Source organism: Tiliqua scincoides, chromosome 7 (assembly GCF_035046505.1).
Source record: "Tiliqua scincoides isolate rTilSci1 chromosome 7, rTilSci1.hap2, whole genome shotgun sequence".
NCBI lineage: Eukaryota > Metazoa > Chordata > Lepidosauria > Squamata > Scincidae > Tiliqua > Tiliqua scincoides.
Genome location: NC_089827.1, coordinates 58,437,568 through 58,454,240, shown reverse-complemented (window position 1 = coordinate 58,454,240; position 16,673 = coordinate 58,437,568). Strand labels below are relative to the sequence as shown.

General features: G+C 45.8%; 1 protein-coding gene across 3 annotated transcripts in view; it reads right to left on the bottom strand.

Annotated features, from left to right (window-relative positions):
- Positions 1–16,673, bottom strand: part of ZC3H7B (zinc finger CCCH-type containing 7B) — a 69,331-nt gene that overhangs the window by 35,733 nt on the left and 16,925 nt on the right. For 2 of the 3 annotated variants that reach the window (XM_066633389.1, XM_066633390.1), the window contains exons 6-9: positions 12,275–12,355; positions 10,454–10,513; positions 1,596–1,638; positions 427–686 (exon numbers count right to left, since the gene is read on the bottom strand). In XM_066633389.1, coding sequence (XP_066489486.1) covers positions 427–686; positions 1,596–1,638; positions 10,454–10,513; positions 12,275–12,355 — 444 coding nt within the window. The remainder of the gene's footprint in view (positions 1–426; positions 687–1,595; positions 1,639–10,453; positions 10,514–12,274; positions 12,356–16,673) is intronic. The other variant, XM_066633391.1, reaches the window with a different exon arrangement.

Below are 16,673 nucleotides of genomic sequence, written 5' to 3'. Positions count from 1 at the left end.
ATGGGCATCTGGCCTCACAGGTAGCCTGGAGCTAAGAGATCTGCAAGAGTAACTGACCCAGGTGAGAGATAGGTATTAATAGAGATAGCCAGCTAGCTCGTATTTTATTGCTGATATGTTTCCTAGATGTTTATGCCTCTAGCATTTGCTGCCTTATATAACCTTATGTACTTAATAAACTGAAATCTCTTTTACCAAGCTATTTCATTGTCTATTGCAGACAAAGGTTCAGAATCCTGCCTAGCCGTTCAGCAAGCTACCAAGTGCAGTCACAGAGACTTCCTCAGAGACAGGTAACATTTTTCCCTTACTCTGGGGCTGCATTGTGGCTGCATCAGCACTGGAGTTGGAAAGGATTGGGCCCTCAAAGACATGAGATTGCAAGGAAAAAAACAACACAGACAGTTCCAGGAAATCCACGCTTACCAGGGGGTACTGCGATCCATCTGCAATAGAATCCAAGATTGAGTCCAATTCATCCCCAAGAACTCCTCCTTCGGCAAAGTCATCCACGCTCTCTGACCCCGGCACAGAAGCAGTATCTGTTGAAGGGAGCAGGGCAGTGACAGGAAGCGAAGCTGGCATGCCTTGTGTATCCAAGTCGGATGGTGAAAAGGCAGGGCCATCACTGCCAGGGACAGGGGCAGCAGTAGGAGTAACAACGCACTGGAGACCCACAGAATTGTCTGCAAGGTGAATTAGTAAGGTGAGGTGGCAGCATAGAGATCCCATTCAAGCAACAACATACAACGCTCAAGGCAGCTTGATTTTTGGAGCACATCCTCCACCTTCTCAATATGCCTGCTTGACTTTCACCGAGTGACTCACTGTCAGACAAGCTATATTCTCAAGTTACTTTCCTTACAGCTACTTTCTTTAATTCTTACATGTGATGCGTGGCTGACTCACAGCACTCAAATTTTAGAGTATGCCTGCAACATGCATCTTGGGGACCAGAGGCTGTGCATTCCATTGCCATTTTAAATGTACTAGGAGTTCCAGCCTGTGCCGATTGTTCCTGTAGCCTGTGTGCAGGGACAGGATCCAACGCAGTACTACTGCCAGCTTTCCAAAATTGGCACAGGGATGCCCTAGGAAAGAATGAACCTGCCTTTCCTAAGGACATTTTCTACCATTCCAATTACTAGTAAAACATACATTTACATTTCACTTTGCAACAACTCTGTAACAGGTATTATTATCCTCACATGGCAGCTGGAGGGGGATCAAAAGGGAGTGGTTTGCCGAAGGCCACCTAGTCAGAATTCAAGGCAGAGGTGAGATTCAAACTGGGGAAGTCCCGATTCTCAGCCATGATGCTACACCAGCTCTCGCTCTGCACCTTAGTGCCAAGCTACACGCATGAATAGTTGTTTCTGCAAATCTGGCCTTAGCTTTCATGAAATTAAAGCAGCTCAGGTCATCAAGACGAACAAGAATTGCTATCTGATGACAGAGACTGTAGGTCATGAAGACCCCTGCTGAAATAAATTGGTTAGACTTTAGTGTGACAGAAGACTCTGCTGTCTTGTTGCAACAGACTAGGGAGCAAATCCCTCGAAGAAAATGCGATGGATCAAAAAACAAAGTGTCACCTGTTTCAATGTCATCTACAGAGCCCAATCCATTGGAAATAGTCTGCAGGAAAGAAAAATAATACATTCAATCCATTTTCAAAACAGGTGGGGCTTCCGACATTCAATTCTCTCCTCCAATCTTCAGAAAATGTTGATTCACGATGCAGGCAGACATACCTACCTAGAGAAACTGGTGCTTTTTCTTCTCCTACAGGGAAGCTCTACATCCCTCACCCTGTGCAAAAAACCTTTGCTGCTCCAACAAACAAACCTGCTCCCAAATACAGCACTGATCTCCCCCATCCCCTTCTGCACAAGCTTCAGACAGGCTTTTGACTTTTCAAACCTACTGTTATTTTCAGGTATCTAGCATGTTAATACCAAGCTTCTTGTTGATCATTTGTAATGTATTAACTAGTGGGTATGACTGGGGCAGGGGGGAGGGCGAGCAATTCCAATTATCCTTGTTCTTTGGGTCTGTGCACAGCTCATGCTGCTTTGATTTGTAGTGAGCATCATTTATCAACATGGTGCAAACCTGGTCCCTGCCCTCATGGACTCACACAAGAAGGGGTGGGGAAAAGTGCCAGAGAACATGAGGAAGAATATACAATTTCATGTACATGGACTTAGGCTAGGCTGCAGTAAGATCAAGGGACTGGGGCAGTGGTTCCCAAACTCACTGGTGCTGTGGTGCCCTTCACACTCACAGGGGTGCCATGCAGCCTCATCTTCCTGGCTAGCCAAGTCAAGATTGCATGAAGTATTGTGCTATTCTTGCTCTATTCTTGGCCTGGTGAGCCAGGAAGAAGTGACAAACACAGTACCCCTCTGAGTGTACTGCAGTGCACACTCTGGGAACCTCTTGACTAGGGAGTAGTTCTAACAGGCTACTCAGAAAAGTTGGGTTTTCAGTAAAGATCTGTGGGAAGTAAGGGGGAATTCTAGACATAGCTACAGAAAAAGGAGGGAGAGAGAGAGAGAGAGAGAGAGAGAGAGAATGAATACAAGAGCCTGACAGAAGCCATTCTAGTGATGAAGGCTACGTGCAGACACAGGGTGCACATATTCTGAGTCTCATTTCAATTACAAAGCAAACCAGATTTACAGAGTTCCTATGTGCTTGGCAACAGAACAAATGTGGAAAACTATCTAATGCACTAAATGAAAGAGAATTAATTTCCAATGAAGATATGGATCCCAATTTATTACATAGCCTGCCTTTCTTCAAAGACAGATCTCAAAGCATAGTGGTCTCCATCCAAGACTCACCAGACCCAAATGGTCATGGTTGACAGCCCAATCCTAACCTCCACTGGAACAGGCAGGTCGAGTGGCTTGCGCTGTATCCAGCACAAGTTAGGAGGTGGCTGGAAGGCAACTAGGGGTAAGGGAATATTTTCCCCCTTACTCCGTGTAACACCCCAACCACCCTTATGGGGCTACTCATATCTGCACTAGCAAAATCACCGGTGCAAATCTGAGCAGCCCATGTAAGATGGACGGAGATTATGGTATGGCCTATGAGGTGCAGTTGGTCCCATCCCACTCCTGGGCCTCCCAGACAACCCTCCCCTACCCAAAAACACTCCCTCCCCATCCCTGTTCCACCCTCCTGCCACTCTCTCCCATCCCATGTGCGAACATGCCTGGCACAACTTACCCTCTCCAGCAATGTATCTGGAGCTGGCCTAGGTGGCACCTGAGTAGTCGCAAATGTGCTTTATGGCATGGTTAGCATGGTTAGAACTAATGTTCCCTTACCTCGAGGAGGTCTCTGTGACTAGTCCTCCCTGCAGGATGCAGCGCACACCCCAATGGCATAGCTGCAACAGTGCTAGAAAGTTGCATAAGACTGGACCCTCAGTCTCAATGACCATTAAATCCAATGGGACTTAAAACAGCTGCTACCAACTTGTTCCACTCATTTCAACAAGACTTAAGTCATGATTTAGCTGGATTGGGGCCTTTCATTTTGAAAACACTGCCTGATGGGATTTTGCCTTTCTCTGAAGCAAAACCAGCTGTGTGATTGTTTGTATTATGTGCATTCTCTTGCCTGAGTCTCGTAACTGGAGCTAATTTCATGAAACATGAGATCTTGCTATCCATGTTTGCAAAACTGTTCTTTTCTACCAGTCTCATGTGATTCAAAGTTAAATGCCACTAACTTTTAAACAAAAGTATTAAAAAAAAACCACCAGACTACATACAGACACACACAAACCTCACAGAACCTCTCACCCCCATAAGAATCAGTATTGTGAGATCTATGCTGAAATCTTGTGAACTTTTCCTTGGAAATAAATCTCATTGAAGTCAATGGAACTTACTTCTGAGTAAACAGGCATAAGATTAGGCTGTCAGCCACTACATGATTATCCAACAGCAGCACAGATGGAAAAGTGGAACAAAAATGTGTTCCATTTTGTTATGTATGTAAGTTATGCAGAATCAAAATCCTGCATAACTGATTGGCCCAGACTTATGGCTGGCCAATCGGGTGATGGATCGAAATCCTACCATCCGATTGGCCCTCTAGTTATGGTTTCAATTGCACCAATCACAGGAAGTCGTGGCGGAGTTGAAGGCTATAAAAAGTCAGGGGTTTGCCTTGTATTTTGCTAGGTTCTGTTCTGAAGATGGAATAAAGGTATTGAGCTGTTATCACTATGCCTTCCTTTATTTGCATTCACCCACTATATAACACTGGCAACAAGGATGGGATCCTATTCCTCCATGCTGAACAATGCTAGAACCAAGAGCTGATTCACCACTGGGGAATTGTCACCCCAGACAAAGAAAGAAGACCAGCTTCCATATGTCTGTTGAGCTGCCACCATGACCACCCAAGGTCACATTGGGGAATTCGATCCAGCGTCACCAGAGCTATGGGATACTTACGGAGAACATCTTGAGTTCTTCCTGGAGGCCAACGCAGTTAAAGATGCCGCCGTAAAGCAGGTCACCTTGCTCAGCATCTGTGGCTCTGCCACTTTTGAAATCGCCCAGAATCTTGTGGCACCAGCAGAATTAAGGGATACCAGTTATAAGGATATCGTGGGCCTCCTGCAGAATCACTTCTTGCCCCAGTCGTCCCATATTGCACGCCGCCATGCCTTCTACAAGCGAGATGAGGCTGCCAGTGAGTCTGTTCCAGCTTACGTGTCCGTGCTTCGTCATCTGGAACGAAGACGTGAATTCCGAGACCTGGAAGAAATGCTTCTTGACTGGTTCGTATGCGGCCTCCAGGACGAAAGGATTCAGAGGAAGCTCTTTGTGAAGGAAGAGCTGACCTTTCAAGAGGCTGTCAAGGAGCAGCTGGCGTTTGAAAAAGCAGAAGATGCAGCAAGGGAGATTCGTGCCTCTCGCAGCCCAGCCACAACTTGAAAAGCCAAGGCAGTCCACCATGAGGACACGGCCACAGACCATGTGGAAGAAGGGGAGGTGCTACGAATTAATCAAGGTATGTCAAGACACAATGATTGCCAGGAACCACAAGCACCTAGACACAGGGTCCGGCAGGTCTCCGATGTCTCCAGCCAGGGCCCTTGTGCCAGCTGCAGGGAACCACATGAATGTCAGAGTTGCCGGTTCCGTGATGTGACTTGTCGGGCCTACGGAAAGAGGGACCATACTGCCCGCGCTTGTTGCAGTAAGCCTTCTCAGGCTCGGAGCCAGAAAGTTCTTCAGGGGTATGTCAGCCAGGAAGAGATCTACACTACTTCAGTACACCCCATCCAGAGCATCCGGTTGCCAACCAAGGAAAAGATACAGGTGACAGTAGAAATTCAAGGTTCTCCCTGTGTAATGGAAGTAGACTCCGGATCAGTGCTCTCTATTATTTCTACAGAGACTTCTCAGCGCATTTGCCCTAGAAAGGGCCCCAGCCTGGAGCCAATTCGACTTTTGCTTACGAATTTTCAGGGTAACCGTGTCCCTGTTTGGGGTATGGGTAAGTTTCAGTACGTTATAAACATTTTGATGGGCTCCTGGATCTGGTGATCGCCGAGGGACATCGCACCAGTCTCCTCATGGTTTGATCCTCCGGGCATCCAGGTGAATGGGGTCCAGAGTATCAGCAAATTAGACTTTGATGCAGTCTGCCAAGAGTTCACCCAGGTCTTCGAGGGGACGCTTGGCTGTTACACTGGCCCCTGGTTTCTCTGCAGCTAGATCCGGCCGTCACATCCATCTGCATGAAGGCACGGCGGGTTCCCTTTGCACTCAAGCCCAAGATAATCACCTTGTGGCTCAAGGGATCTTAGAGCCAGTGCCGCATGCACTCTGGGAAACTCCAACTGTTACCCCTCTCAAGCCTAATGGGGATGTGAGGATCTGCACAGATTACAAATGTACAATCAACAAGTCTCTCCAGCAGCATGCGTACCCAGTGCCGGTCATCAGCCATCTCCTCGCCTCCCTTGGAGGCTCCAAGGTTTTCAGAAAATTGGACTTAGCCCAGGCTTATCAGCAGTTGCCAGTGGATGATGACACAGCAGAGGCACAGACGATAGTTACCCACCGGGTCAAGCGCTTACAGTTTGGCATCTGTGTTGCACCAGGAATTTTTCAGGGCCTCATGGACATTCTCCTCAAAGGGATTCCTGGGGTCATTCCCTTCTTTGATGACGTGCTGATTGCCGGGGCATCAGATTCGGAATTTGCCAGTCGCCTTCGCGAGGTCCTTCGCCGCTTCCAGTCTGCTGGACTTAAGGTAAAGAAAGAGAAGTGCATCTTGGGAACCCCAAAAGTTGAGTTCCTGGGATACTTCATCGATGCTAATGGTATCCATCCTGCACCAGAAAAGATTCGAGCTATTGTGAATGCCCCACCTCCAACCAGGAGTTACAGGCATTTTTAGGACTCCTGAACTTTTACCATTCCTTTTTGCCACATAAGGCAGCATTGGCAGAGCCACTCCATCGCCTCCTGGACAAGAGGACCCCCTGGGTCTGGGGCCGCCGCGAGGATGCTGCCTTCCAAGAGGTAAAGAATTTACTCACTTCCAACTCCGTACTGGCTAACTTTGATGAGTCACTTCCTATTGTCCTTGCATGCGACGCCTCTCCATACGGTATTGGTGCAGTCCTCAGCCACACACTCCCAGATGGAAGAGAGGCTCCAGTAGCCTATTATCCACACACCTTGTCTCCTGCTGAACAGAATTATGTACAGATAGACAAAGAGGCTCTGGCTATAGTGGCGGGCATCAAAAAATTCCATGACTATCTTTATGGTCGACAATTTTTGATATCTATGGACCACAAGCCTCTGCTGAGTCTTTTCACCCCAGATAAACAGACACCACAGATTCTGGCTCCCTGCATCCTGCGTTGTCCATATTCCTGGCAGCATATCAGTACTCCCTGAAGTACAGGCCTGGCAAAGCGATGGGCCATGCAGATGCCCTCAGTCGCCTTCAACTGCCTGCTCATGGACTCAATCCGGCTCCAGCACATGGCTTCATGCTCCTGGAATCGCTCCCAGAACCGCTGCTCCATGTGTTGGACGTGGCTTCACACTTGGCCAAGGACTGTACCCTTTCCCATGTTCTCAACTGGGTGTGGAGGGGGTGGCCTACGGACCACATGGACGCAGAGTTCAATGCATATGTCTCCCGGCAGCACGAACTCTAAGACCATAAGGGCTGCCTCCTCTGGGGAAGCCAGGTCGTCATTCCGACTAAGCTCTGTCACTGGGTCCTAGAAGTCCTACATGACAACCATCGGGGCATCGTACGAATGAAGGCACTGGCTAGGAGCTACATCTGGTGGCCCAGAATTGATGCAGCCATCGAAGAATGGGTGAATCGATGCAACACCTGCCGGGAGTCTCAGCCAGAAGCACCTAGAGCACCCGTACAACAGTGGGAGTCCACTCGCACTCCGTGGTTCCGACTACATATAGACTTTGCCGGGCCCTTTCAGGCCAAAATTTCTTCATTCTAGTGGACTCCTACACCAAATGGCTAGAAGTTGTCCCAGTAGCAGCTATGACATCCCGGGCAGTCATCAAGGCTCTCTGCAAGATCTTTGCTACCCACGGCCTACCTGATACGATCGTGTCTGATAATGCTGCCCATTTCACATCAGCAGAATTCAAGGAGTTCATCAGCAGGTATTTGATCCGCCATGTGACATCAGCTCCCTTCCATCCATCCACGAATGGTCAAGCTGAACGCATGGTGAGAACCACAAAAGAAGCACTCACCCGCATCATCCAGGGTGAATGGGACCATCAGCTGGCAGCGTTCTTTTTCAACCAGCGAGTCACACCATGCACTGCCACAGTCCGCAGTCCAGCTGAACTTCTTATGGGGCGGCGCCTGACAACGCATCTTGACCAGCTGCACCCAGACAGGACTTTGAAAAGACCACCGATCTCCAAGATACGAGAGGGTGTGCATGGGTTCAGTCCAAATGACCCAGTGTATGTATGGAACTATGCGAATGGTCCAGCATGGATCCCAGCAACCATCACTAGAATCACTGGCCCCATCTCAAACGAGGCCGGACCCTCCGCCATCATGTGGACCAGATGCGTCGCCACCTGGCTGACTCAGCACCCACCATGCCAATTCCAGTCCCCGGTGGAGAGCATCAGGTCTTGCCACAGTCTGGAGAGACCATCCGTTCAGACATGACACTGCAGGAACCAGAGACCTCCCTGGACTTATCTGAGCCACCAGATGTCAGCGTACCTATGGGGTGCGCCATAGATGCCACCTGCCATAGATGTGCCAACCCCAGAGCTGACTGAGGAACCAGAGGTCCTGATACAGACGCCACACCGTTCTTTGCGAATGCGAGTACGGCCCCGCCACTTACAGGACTATGTTGGTTAAATTTGAACTGTACTTGGGGGGAGGGGTGTTATGTAAGTTATACAGGATCAAAATCCTGCATAACTGATTGGTCCAGACTTATGGCTGGCCAATCGGGTGATGGATCGAAATCCTACCATCCGATTGGCCCTCTAGTTAAGGTTTCAATTGCACCAATCACAAGAAGTCTGGGTGGAGATAAAAGCTATAAAAAGCCAGGGGTTTGCCTTGTATTTTGCTAGGTTCTGTTCTGAAGATGGAATAAAGGTATTGAGCTGTTATCACTATGCCTTCCTTTACTCACATGGACCCACTATATAACACATTTAAAATCAAGATGCTAAGAAAACAAACATTTGAAAAACCTCAAATATGACAAAAGAATTGCTGTCTCTATGATTTTCCCACAATGGGAATTTTTGTTCCTGAAGTGTAAGATTTTAGAAGAAAATCTTCCAAAGAAGAAGTTGGTAGAGCTGCCTCCTTGTATGCCTGAAGATCTGAGGCTGCCAGTTCGAAACAACCGGAAGTACCCGAGAACTGACGACACAATGATATACTGATGAGCTGACCCTCGGTGACAGACAGGAGTTGCCGTCAAGTGAAGCATGGGAGGCGAAGGGCCAGAGAGAGGCCAGACCGGGAAGGAATCCAACTGGAAGGAGGAGTTCTATGAAAGACTAGAACTATTCAATTGTAAAAATCCCTACAGGGGTTTAGAACAGCCTGCCTATGTAAACCGCCTTGGATTAAAGTCTGAGGAGAAATCTGATGACCAAAGAGAGGCGGTATATAAATACCTGTATAAATAAATAAACCCAGTTGTAAGTTTACAAAACTCTTTTACAGCCATTTCTCCCCATTAGAGATTATTAAGGCCAGTCAGTTATGCATACTTATTTTATGCAATGCTTCTCTTGAATTAGATTTTATGGTACTAAATCTGACACACATTTCAAAACTTACAATTTTGGCTTGAAGCCAGGTTTTGTCAAATTGTTCTGGTAATGAGAACACACAACCCTTTTTCTACAACACCAGCTATTATAATGCAAAAGTACTTCATTGCCTTACCCTTAATATCTTAATTCATGATGATTTCACTTCTACTTATATAAACAGTTCATGAAATATATTCAGTTACAAACATGAAGTAAAATTAATTATTCAACCAAAATGTATACCTTTATTATTAACTGGAAGAGTGAAATAACTAAAAAAAAATTAAGTAAAAAAAAATGCTCAGTTAGATGTAGACTAGGCAGGTGAAACACATTCCATGCTGGGACTTCATTTCCAGGGTGACTTGGGGGAGGTGGAAGTCTGGAATCTTGACTAAAAATAAAGTCTACAACACAGCAGGACAGTATTTGAAGCTCACCCATACAAGAATCAATATTTATTTTTCTTCCATCTTTCTTTCTTGAAATACAAATCCAACACAATAGACGCTCCACTAAAAAAAAAAATTAGAGGTGCAATCCTAAACCCTAGGTTAGGCCAGCACAAGTCCCGACCCAGGGGTGTTGCAAATGTGCCATAAGGCACATTTGTGTTGACTTAAGAGGTGGGGAGGCCAGCGTAAGGAGTTGCGCTGGTCTCTCCGTGCTGGATTTAAACCCAGCATGGTAAGATTGTGTTGGCCAAGCTCGGCCAATGCAGTGGTGGGGAGTGCGGAGAGTGCAGGGAGGAGACGAGGGGGGCATTCCCTGGGGCAGGCAGGTGGGGAGTAGGATGTGGGATCAGGACCTGGCAGTTATGCCGGATCCTAGTTCCATTCTCTGGGCAGTATGGAGTGGCTCCAGGCCTGAGGTGGTGCAGATCTGAGTAGACCCACTGGGGCCGCTTTGGCTCTCCCTGGGGTAAGGGGAAAAGTTTCCCCTTGCCTCGGGCTGCACCACAGTTGGCCCCAAACTTGTGCTGGATGCAGCACAGGCCACTGGCCTGCCTGCTCCATTGCAAGTTAGGATTGGGCTGTAAACCATTTTCAAGTCAAAATTAGAATCTAGGAACTGCTGGAGAACTGTTCAGAGAACCAAAAAAAGCCTACCTGATTTGTTAAGGTGGATGACAGGCCATTACTGAGTAAAGAGAATGTTTCCAATTCCTGCTGCAAGGAAAAGAAGCAGACATTCAATAATGACTCACAACAGAATTCCCACCCAATGATACTTACATTTAAGAAAGAGCAACTTACATGCAAGGTGGCTCTGTTTGACTGTGTAGATGCACACACCTGCCATGTGTACAGTCTGCCCACTGCAGCTAAATCTTTCCTAATGATTAGGTTTATGCAAGAGTCAAACACGATGAGCAACATGCAAGTTAGATGCTACTTCCAAGAGAGAAGAGGCGACCTTGTGAAGTAACCAGCCTTCATTGATTCAAGAGGAGGTAAGCAAGCACTGTAGTCGCTCTCTCTCAAATCTTCTTAGGCAGCAGGTTTTTTTGTCTGAAGTGGTTCTAATCTGAATGGCAATTTCTAATTATTGAGGCAGACTTAGCATTTTCATCCTATGCAACCATTAGCTGCAACCTCAGAATAGTAAACAGTAATATCATCCTCTTGGCCAACAGTTAAGCAAAGCTACAGGACAGCAAGAGACAATTATGTTGTACCTACATGATACTTACTACAGGATAGAAATGATGACAGGTGAACCCACAGAAAGGGAAGGCACAGAGGCTCCACCCACTATCCTCACCTTTTGGTTTGCCAATGTCTTCTACATACATTTTCACTGAGACACATTCATGTCAATTATTATTGTTCATTTACATAGATCCACCAATGTACCAGTCTTTACACAGAGCAGGACAAGTCCCTGCCCCTTCATAGACTTACAATCTATGAAGAACCTTTGTGGTGCAGTTGTTAGAGCAAAATTGTGCAATGTGACCTACTGAACACAAATCAACAGCCGTGTACAGCAGCCTACCAAGCTGAAATAAACTTCTTGGTAATTGTGGGTAAATTATCCCATTTGTGGTTTCAAAAAGTTTGGTAATTAGTTTTAAGGGGAAAAAAATAATGCAACAAAGCAGAACACACCAAAAGAAAAACCAGATGGAGATGGGTAGATTCGCAATGACAATGTACAGCAGCAATTGTCAACCTTCTTCATCTCATGGCACACTGACAAGGTGTTATAATGGTTAAGGCACACCATCAGTTCTTTGACAACTGACAAGGCACACCATGGGGCATGGCATGCTGGCATGGGGATCATATCTCTCAATGGCTCTATTAATAAGTGACATTACCCCAAACTCCCATGGCATACCTGTGCACCATTCACGGCACACTGATGTGCCACAGCACACTGGTCGAAAATGGCTGATGTACAGTTTTATTACATTTGCAAAGAATAACAAACACATAAGATTAGCAGAAGTCATTTTGGATGACTTCTTGGTTTCCACAGCATAGTAGTGTAGATTATCTTATAGTGAGGCATCTCATCCATTCTCGTTCAAATACTGGGAAGCTTCTCTTTATCAATGTTGGTTTTGAGTAACGATGTAATTTGTAAAAAATCAAAAGTTATACAGTATTTAAAAAAAAATTTCCTGCTTTTGATTATTGTCTAGGATACCAAACACAGTGGGTATCAAACACCAGTTAGGTAATCACAATACATGGCTGATGATGTACTCAGCTAAGTTATAGGTTGTGCAGCCTGAGGGTGGAGTACAGGGTTTGGATGTTGAAAATTCAAGTGCTGGTCACTGCTCAATCATTCATGACATTTACTAGTTGGCTTTAGGCCAGTTTCTCTGTCTAACCTACTTCCAAGAATTACTGAGATTATAAAGGGACACAACTTCACAAAGGCTGCCCCGTGCTAATTAGAAGCACCAAATTCCATACCTGAGGCCTCTTATAGGCTTTCCGGACTCTTAATCCCAGCTTTTGGGCAAGCTCCTGACCAAGTTGTGCCACACTTTCATCCTTCAGGGGAGAAAACAGATACATAAAAGCAAATAGATTTCATTCAATTCTTTGCACATATAAATAACCAGCAATAGCTAAAGCAGTTAAGGGCGCAATCCTATCTTGAGCTGGAACAGGCAAGCCAGGAGGGCTTATCCCTCCATAAGACAGGGCTGCAAAGTGGCGCAGCCAAAGGTAAGGGGAACTCTTCCCTTTACCCCCAGGTAAACCACTGCAACCCCTATGGGTCTCCTCGGACCTGCGCTACCTCAGGAGGTGGCACACGACCAAGGAGAGTGGAGCAGCTTGAAGCCACTCCATGCTGCTTGGGAATGGGGGTTGGGATCCGGCGTAACAGCTGGATCCCAGCCCTGCCTCCCGCCCACCCGCCCCAAGGACTGCCCTCTGCCTGCCATTCCCCTGTCCCAGAACACTTCCACCTCCTCACCACCCACCCCAGAGCCTTGTGTTGGCCGAGCTCGGCCGACGCAAGGCTTGCCCTGCAAGCCACCACGGAGGATGGATTCAACCTCCACGCACTGGCACAGCTTGCTCTAGAGGAGGTGCAAACGTGCTTTTCAGCACATTTGTGACTGTCCTTGGTTAGTGTAATGGACTTGTGCCAGCCTAACTCATTGTTAGGATTGTGCTGCACATCTATCATATTCTCAAAATGACAAGGAAGAAACAAACAGCAAAGGGGTTCTTAAGGCAACAGCAAGCTTCTTGGGCGAGACAGACAACTTACAAGATAGAGTCCCATGTAACTAAGTCTACAATCCTATGCTCACTTACCTGGGGTGGGAATAAACCCCACTGAACTCAGATACACTTCCCCACAAAAATGCTGGTTCAACTCCTGCATTTCTTCCAATGAATAGAAACCTTCATCCAGCCATCAGATTTACAGTGCAATCCTATCAGCACCGATACAGTCTGGTTGCATGGTCTGCTGTATCCAGTGCAGGTTAGGAGATGTTTGGAGGTCACCTCGGGGTAAGGGCATATATTTACCCTGAGTAAAGCCCCAGCCGTCCCTATGGGACTTCTCAGATCTGCACCAGCTATTCAGCTGGTGAAAATCTGAGAAGCCCATTGTAACACCAGACTGACTGGGAGGAAGGTTATGATACAGCAGAGGCTTGCTCTGCTGATCCTGCCAGTTATCATAAGCTCATTTGGACACAGATCTCTCAAAAGCACTATGATATTAGCAACTTCCAGGTACAAGTATGCGGCAGCTGAAGCCTGAAAGAAAGATGAAGCAAACCAACCCCAACTAAACCATTACTTTGGGTATCTTCAGCCTTAAATCATAATTAACCTTAAAAAGTGATGCTTATTCACTGAGAACAGAGTTCAGGCCCTCATGACTTTGGAATTCTAGACTGAGAAGCCTTGTGCTGGATCACTGAACTATATAACACTCAAATTATGGTATCTGGTAACCCATATTATCATAAACCACCATGCTGTCTCTGGAAAGCATATTAAAGCATCAAACACTTTCAACACAAAGATCTCATTTTAAATACATTCAGTATAAGATGCATAACAGAAATAGGTCTGTTACCACATGTAGCAAAAAGGACTTTATTCCACAGGGAGTGTAAGAACATTTTTTCTGTAACTTTTTGGTTTATGCTTTATGCTCCAAAGTTGGTTTTTCCAATGCGATCCTTCAAGTTTAGAAAGATAACTCAGTTTCAGATGACCTCACTTGTAGCAGGAGTGCAGGCAGAATGATTTGATCATGTTAATGGAAGGTTAACATGGAAGGTGCCACCCTTCCCAAAGCCATCATGAGAAATAGCACACAGGCCGTGGAGAATCCAAACCAGCAATTTCTGGTTCAAAACTAAACAGAAGCTAACAATGAGAGGAAGAGGCCTGTCTTCCTCTGTATACAAAAGATAAAGGGCCCCCCCCATATCAGCAAATCCCATATCTGCTGATTCACTTATCCGCGGATTGGGTCCACAGGGCCCCCACACACACGCCCCTGGTGCGTGCCCCGTCTGGATGCAAGGCAAGCTCCACTCCCCTTGCCTCCAGAGAATGGGCGTAGGTGTCCTTTTGTATTCACAGATTCGGGTATCTGCGGGGGGGTGGGGGTGGGAATCCGGAACAGAACTCCTGCAGATACAGGGGCACATCTGTATAGGGGAGTTACTGCTTTGTAAACTCTCATTTGTTGTCTGTTGCCCTTGAAGTGAAGACTCAATCATTTTTCTCAACTCTAAGGGAAATTGTTATGGTGGCAAACCAGGATTTCTAGTGACAGACATCCTGGCTGCAGTGAGGCTGGCCAAGCTTCAGCTCCTGCAGAACTTTTCTGCAACTAAGATAAATCTGGGCCTACTCCTGGAAACATCTAAAACAGTATGTATACATTTAGGGACATCAGGAGTGTTGATATTATTCTTTTTACTCATTACATAGGCCAACACACATTTTGCTTCCTTAAATGTTACGCCAATTCCTGGGTATATTTGGGGTGCCAATTCCAAAAGTGGCATCCGTTTTGTCCTATAGTTTTGGAGATATAGTATAGCCTCTTTAGTGAATGGTTCAAGCAGCTTCCTCATGAGGAAGCCTACACCATGGCTTCCTCATGAGGAAGCTGCTTGAACCATTCACTAATGAGTTTACACTATATCTCCAAAACTAGATGTGATTGGGCAAAACGTATGCCTTTCTTGGAATCGGCACTCCAAATTCATATCAAACCACCATAAAGTTTGGGAAAAACTTTTGACCCTCAATTTTGTAGGCCTGTGTTATTATACAAAATGTTACCTTCTGCATGTTTATTTTACTGTTCTAGATAAAAGCTTATGAAGAATATGCTTCTAAGTTGTTTTTTAAAAATCCTGCTTGTGCCATTCCTTCATTTAGCTACTGGTCTCTGCTAACTACATCATACCTTCCTACAGGAGCAGTTCACAAACTTACTGCTGTTGCAGCAACGCCCTTGGAACCCAGAAGTGAGTGGTGATGATGTGAAACATCTCACACAATGATGTCACCAGCACTCACTTCTGGGTTCAGGGGTCTAATGTGAGCCTCAAACGAATGGTCAGAGGGTCAGGGTGGGCAGGAGGCTTTTCCCGGCATGCAGTTCTTGCATACTGCAGCTCTGCCTGCCATGCTGAGTCTCCTGCCACTGTCTGAAGGCTTGCACCACGGTCCCACAGGTGGCGGGGTTCCTGCTATGCCCCTCTGGGCATTGCGACACACTTGGGTACCGCTGTCCTACAGTTAAAGAGAAGGAAAGGAGAAATTCTTCTGTGTTATAACTGCTTTATATTATAAAGAAAATATTATAAAGCATATTATATTCTTTAGAAGAATTCTGAAGAATTATCACATCATGGTTCTTTGGTTCATAGGCAATGGAGGACATTATCCTAGGGGAACAATTCTAAAGAGTCAAGAGAGGTTATTTAATTTCACTGCAGATAATTAAACATGCAGGACATTTAATTGGCAATTCCTCATTTTCCCAGCAGATGGCAATAACTTCAGTCTTGGTCACGCAGGGTGAGGGAATCAAGACGGGAAAGAATGAAAGCCTACTTGTTGAGGTGGAAACACTTAAGATTTCAACCCATCTTGACTTTCCCTCACTAGATTCAGAACTTGTTTTATCATACAATGTTTCGAAGTTCAGCCTCTAATATACACAAGCTGAGTTAATCTGAGGGTAAAACAAATGAAAACAAGGAGGAAAAACTTTGGAATAATTCAGGTTTCTTAATTGTTTGGTTTTACCTTGCATGAGACTGTGGAAGTAACGCTCAGAAATGCTCAGAACTTAATATATGAATTACGTGTAAGGAAAACCATGTTAGTAAGCTTACTTGACAGTAAATTCTATTACAAATCAATGGAACTTATTTCCAGTTAGTGTCTATTATGAAGGCTCAAGAGGTACACCAATGGCAATTAGGGGGAAGAATAGTTCAAAATAGGAACTTCTGAAACAAGAAGTAAGACATTCAATTCTGATGCAGCTGTTAGCAGGGGTCCAACAGAGGAATCCAACAGAACAACGTAACTTGCTTAGACAGACAGGCAAAAGAAACTGGTTTAGTAGTTGCACTGGTTTTGATACGACACTAGAATATCTGTTCTTCTGCCAAAACGTTTCATTTTCACATGCAGAAATGTGCAAGCTAATTTTGCAGCCATTCACTTTGAATAATTCCCTCCATTTCTAATTTATTAAAGATTTTGAAAGTTAAACACCCACACCCACCACCTTGTACCAATTTCATAGTATGAGAGATAGGGATGGAGAGGGGTAAGGACACAGATACTGAGATAGATGAGA